The sequence below is a fragment of the Gopherus evgoodei genome, chromosome 1, assembly GCF_007399415.2.
Source record: "Gopherus evgoodei ecotype Sinaloan lineage chromosome 1, rGopEvg1_v1.p, whole genome shotgun sequence".
Lineage (NCBI taxonomy): Eukaryota > Metazoa > Chordata > Testudines > Testudinidae > Gopherus > Gopherus evgoodei.
The window spans coordinates 265,021,130-265,027,129 of NC_044322.1; the positions used below are offsets into that span (position 1 = coordinate 265,021,130).

Below are 6,000 nucleotides of genomic sequence, written 5' to 3' on the forward strand. Positions count from 1 at the left end.
ACTGTTTAGATTCCTAGTTGTGCTTTTGTTATATGACTCAGCCTATGGCTATTGAAGATGTCAGGCCTTAGGAGAAGACCATATTTGGATTGTTTAGTACTTTATAATTGTTTAATTCTAGTTTTATGTGGAGTCCTATGAGGGAAGACTAAATCATTGTTTGTGACTTGAATCTCTCCTGTTAAGCAGCTGAGTAGACAGGCATTATTCTGCATGCGAGTGCCAAGTGTGCTCTTTGCACTTCTGTCATGATACCAAAAATATACATTTGGGCCAGACTAATGAGTGTGTGATAAGTGCTGTGACCTCCGGAGCATGAAACCTGGGTTCATTTTCCAATACCAGGTTCTGGCTCCACGGGCAAGGATGGGCCGAGAGTGTAATCTACTTCTGAGTGGAAGGAGAAAGCCTTATGTTTCTCAACAGCAACTCCTTCCACCTGTGTAAGGCTCTGCTTTGTACAGCTGCAGATGCAGACGTGGCCAGTTTTAACAAAGATGACGGCTGCAACGTGGGTCATTGGAGGAGGTGGGAGGAATCAGAAAGGCTACATAAAGTAAATCATTGATTCTTCTATTAGTGAGTGTAAAAAAATGAGCTTTTAACCCTTTCAATTAGGGGTTTGTTAAACAATCAAACCCTTTTTGTTCAACTTTGTTGCAAAGTTTAAAGTTTGTAAACTGTAGGTGAAGTTTCTCCCAGAGAGAGGAACAGACATTCAAAGCAATTTGAATTCTGTAAAAAGCTCCCTGGTGAGGGAGAATAATCAGTAATGGGTGATTTTCAGTTATTAAATAAGCTGTGTCCATCCGTAGTTGCAGCAAGTGACCTGTAATGAGCAACACAGTAGAAACTAGGTAATTAGAGCAGCTCAGAACCTTTCAACTGCTCTTTGTCAGAGACTCAAGCATCAGTGAAGCACTGCTCTGGGAAAGCTTGTAGCAACGCATTGTTCTGTAGATGACAGGAAGGGCACTAGTCACCAGGAAAAAAATCGTTACATACAAGATGTCCCTCTAATACGTATATCCAATCTAGGGGGGTTCATCTGGGTTGTACTTTCCTGAGGGAAGTAACAACATATTGACCTCAGTGGCAGGATTGGTTCCTCTGTGGGCGAGGAGGGACCCCTGCACCTGAGAGTCTCCTAGTGGAGGTTTAAAAAAAATTCACTGTGAGTTACCAATTAAGTACTAGGTCCTACTCCCCTTACTCTTGTACATAGTCCCAAAGAGTTCAGTGACAGTGCTCTGATGAATACAGCAAAGGGGTTTGATCCTTACTCTGAAGATGTTCATGACACATAGGAGACCGTACATATTTTGGGAGATTGTGCAGGTGCAATAATTTGTTTGAAAATTTATGGACACACAAAATGTTGGCCTCTGGTTTAAATTCAGCCTTTGTGTGAGTGTAATTTACACTGCACTGCATAGCTGTCTCTTTTCACAATTTGGCCTCTAAGTATCTTGAGTTATGCACTGCACATCCCTAAACATGCATGCTTTCTATGATGGGTTCAGTCACAGAGACCCCCTTGGGACTGTAACCTGATGTGGTAAAACTACCTCTGAGCCCGTTTTCCCTGGTAGCATGGGACTTCAGAACCCCATCTTGTTGAGCCAGACACGCTAGTCTGCTACAAACACAGACCCAGGTCTGGTACAAGCCCCCAAAGCTGCTGACGTCACTGAAAACAGCTCAGCAAGTACTCCTGTCTCCAGCACCCAGATACCGCTCCCAATGGGATCCAAACCCCAAATAAATCAATTTTACTCTGTATAACGCTTATACAGGGTAAACTCCTAAATTGTCCACCTTCTATAACACTGATACAGTGATATGCACAGCTGTTTGCGCCTCCTCCCCGGTATTAATTGCTTACTCTGGATTAATTAATAAACAAATGTGATTTTATTAAGTATAAAAAGTAGGATTTAAGTGGTTTCAAGTAATAACCAACAGAACAAAGTAAGTTACCAAGCAAAATAAAACAAAACACTCAAGTCTAAGCCTGATACATTAAGAAAATGAATACAGGTAAATCTTGCCCTCAGAGTTGTTCCAATAAGCTTCTTTCACAGACTAGACTTCTTCCTAGTCTGGGCCCAATCCTTTTCCCTGCTACAGTCCTTGTTAGTTCCAGCTCTTGTGGTAACTAGGGGATTTCTCATGACTGGCAGCTTCCTTTGTTCTGTTCCACCCCCTTTTATAGCTTTGGTACAAGGCGGGAATCTTTTGTCTCTCTGGATCCCCACCCCCCCTCCTAAATGGAAAAGCACCAAGTTTAAGATGAGTTCCAGTTCAGGTGAACTGTCTCTGGAAGTCACACTTTCTGTGATTTCCATGACCTCCATGGCATAAACGTAGCTTTATTTAATATCGCTCGTTCAGGATAGGAAAGAAGTGGCATGGTTTTATGGAATAACTACTGCAGGCTTTGGTGTTGGCTCTCAGAATAGAGAGTCCTGTAGCAAATCAGTTCATTTTATCATCCATGCTGTTTCATATATAATACTGATCTACAATTTTTGAGAAGTCGTCTGCTTCAGAGATAAAATGTGATATTTATTATGTATTTTGATGTGCTGAATTCAAATATGACAATTTAAAACAACTGGCTACTGTTTCTAAGATATTTAAGTTTTTACATTTTATGTCTATGTATATTGTGTAGATAGTAGAGTTTTAATCATAAATTGTAAACCTAGATCTTTTCATGTGTTTATGGTTGCTTTACATGATGATATTTCACCTGTCCTGCTTATGTAACACTTTAAAAATCAGCAAAAGGGTTATATAAATAAAATTTATTATGAAACAAAAGGCAAAAAACTATTATATACATAGTTTAGTCCTATTCAGTGTCTACTCAGCGCTTCTTGGCTTGTCTCTTGTATTCATTAAATGGAGCATCTCTTGTCACTGTCCAGCAATAGTCTGCAAGTATTGATGGGCTCCATTTGCCCTGATAGCCTGCCAGGAGATTCCACTGCTGTATTCTGGAGCCCAACAGCTCTGCCTTACTCTTGGGTAGTTCCAAATCCCTGACAAGGTCATTCAGTTCACCTTGTGTTATGAGGTGTGGTTCAGAGGAGGAGGATGGGAGAAAATGTGGGTCCTGTGACATTGATGGTTCAGGACCAGAAGTTTCATCCTCTTCCTCGTCTGACTCAAGTGAGAATGATTCTGGTCCATCAGGAACCGGCAGTCCTTCTCCGTGGGGTACTGGGCGTATAGCTGAGGGAATGTTTGGATAATGCACAGTCCACTTTTTCTTCTTTGACACACCTTTCCCACCTAGAGGCACCATGCAGAAGTAACAATTGCTGCTATGATCTATTGGCTCTCTCCAAATCATTGGCACTGCAAAAGGCATAGATTTCCTTTTCCTGTTCAACCACTGGCAAAGATTTGTTCCACAAGTGTTGCAGCATATGTGTGGGGCCCACCTCTTGTTCTGATCTCCAATTTTGCAGCCAAAATAAAGGTGATAGGCTTTCTTAACCATAGTGGTTATACTGCGCTTTTGTGATGCAAAAGTCACTTCACCACAAACATAGCAGAAGTTATCTGCACTGTTCACACAAGTACGAGGCATCTCTGCTCACTTTGGCTAAACAGAAATGTGTCCCTTTGCAAAATCAAACGCTGACAAATAAGAGAGCACGACACTGTATGATTTCTAGAGTGATATAGGGCCATTTGTTCAGCAGAGTGATGTAAGCTTTGTTATGATTGCATCATCCATGACTTCTAAGGAATAACATGATGCAATTCATATAATGTATGATGCAATACCAGCTTTAGATTGCATCATTCATTGTTTTGCCTAAAAAGCAAGTACTGTCCAAACCCAGTCATAGATTTATTCATAGATCCAGTCAAAGATGTATTTTAGTCATTTCTGGTTTAAATTGAGATCCCTTCCCTTTATAACTCACTTATCCTCCGCCATTCCCAAGTCAAGGGTCGTATATACTGACCCAATAGCATATCTTGAAAACTAGAGCCAATCAACAATTTTAAGCATCATTTTCGTTCTCAGTGACCCAGAATTAGTAAAGTTGGACTACATTTATTTCAGCATTTTGGCTGTAGAGCAGTGTAATCTATGTATGCCGAGTAGATTTAAACTGTAGCATTATATATTTTTCACTCTGATCCTTAAACTTTAGCAACAAGAGTGGAACCCTGGTAATTTAATACAAAATCACTACATTTAATTTGAATCAAGTCTACAGGTAGCCAATTATTTTTTGTCACAGTCCAAATTTCTTGGTTAAGGTATAGTCAAGGTCCAGACTCCAGAAAAAATAACAACAATAATAATTGTGATAATAAGTAAATAAAAAGATTTCAGGGCCCATTCAAAAGTGTCAGGCAGTCTAGATTTGGCCCGTGGTCTAAATTACTTGAAGTGCCCAGTTGCACAAATGTACTAAAAATTATTATACAGCCAACAAAAAAAAAACCCCTAAATTATCATAAGATTCTATTAAACACCAGTGGTGGCAACATTTAAAGGCTGCTTCACTAATTTCCTATTTTAATTGCAACCTGCGCTCCTTTGGTTCCTTATTTGTTTGCGGAGGCTGGAGGAAAGAGAAATATTCAGCATAGTCTTACATTAGTATGAATGGATTTGGGGCACTTTGGTAATGGGAGAAATCTCAGATGAAAAAACAAAGGTTGAAGGCCCCTTCTCCCTGCTCTCTCAGTTTTGAAAATGAATAAAATGGAAACTGAACAACTAGCCAAATGTTTGGAAATATTTAGATTTTGAATCCTCTTGACCACTGTTTATGTAATGCTGTCTCTTGAGTGTCCATATTCCCAGTGTGTGTGGGGGATATAGCACACAGTTCTGCAAGATGCTGAGCACTCAGGTCCCAATCCAGTAAAGCACAAGTTTAACTTTAAGTAATCCTGTTGCCTTCAATGAGGTTATTCAGGGACTTGCAGATATGCACGTCCTTAAATACTGGAACAGGGCCAGAGTGCTCAGCACATTCAAAGATGGAGGCAATAGAATATGTATTGTTTAAATGCAGTGGGATACAAGAACCATTTGATAATTGTAGCAGAGCTTCATGTATTAACCAGCAATGAATTTGTTTTTGTTGTTTCCCTAGGTGCCATTACTGCAAGTCGTCTTGCCATGTGTCATCCCTGCGCATTCCATATGCCTGTAAACTATTATTCCAAGAACTTCAGTCTATGAACATTATACCCAGGCTAAAATTGGCTAAGTACAATGAATGAGCCAGCAAAACAAAGATTTAAGAAGAAATTTAAAAAAAAGTGCAGAACTGGAAGGAATTTCTGTTAAAAGGAGTGACTTAAACCTGAAGGGTTAGGGGAGGGAAGGAAGAGGGCTGATGAATTCCTTATTATTTTCCCTCTGCTATTTTAAGTTGATTGGGAAACTGTGCTGTAGAGAACATCAAGAGCAATTGGTGGGGACTCAGGCAGCCCAGATGAATGAGATGTGTAGCAGTTGTGTAATAAGGCCCTGATCCAGCAAAGCGCTGCACGCACGGAACTTTTAAGCATGTGATAGTCATGCATTCAGGATGCAAGTGCTTCTCTGGATCAGGGCTTAAGTTTTATTAACTACAGTGGCTTATCCATATTGCTTAAGTATTTGGTTTTTTTTTCCAGACAGACAGTATATGAAAGACTAATAAATTTTTTTTCAAGTATATTGCCTATGTTTTGCTTTTGTGACCATTGTTGATGTTGCAAAAGATGGTATGGTAAGTACTTTGAAGGGTCAAAATGCCTAAATTTATTGTGCTGAAGCATTTATTTACAAGCTTTAGATAGTTTGGAGAAACTAAACTTACTTTCTGAAAAACTTCAAGCTTTTTGAACAATATTTCCTAAGCAAATAAAGAAAAGATGCATGTGTGTGAGGTGTAATACAAATATAAGGTCAAATGTTGCCTTCAACTAGAGTGCATTGCATGCATGCATCAGAGGGCAGAATTTGCTTTA

At 39.6% G+C, this 6,000-nt stretch overlaps 1 protein-coding gene across 1 annotated transcript in view; it reads left to right on the plus strand.

The window, feature by feature from the left end:
* POLR3B (RNA polymerase III subunit B) overlaps nt 1-5,705 on the plus strand; it is a 123,701-nt gene extending 117,996 nt beyond the window's left edge. The window contains exon 28 of the mRNA XM_030544917.1: nt 5,136-5,705. Coding sequence (XP_030400777.1) covers nt 5,136-5,265 — 130 coding nt within the window. The 3' untranslated portion in view covers nt 5,266-5,705. The remainder of the gene's footprint in view (nt 1-5,135) is intronic.
* The last annotated feature ends 295 nt before the right edge of the window (nt 5,706-6,000 follow it).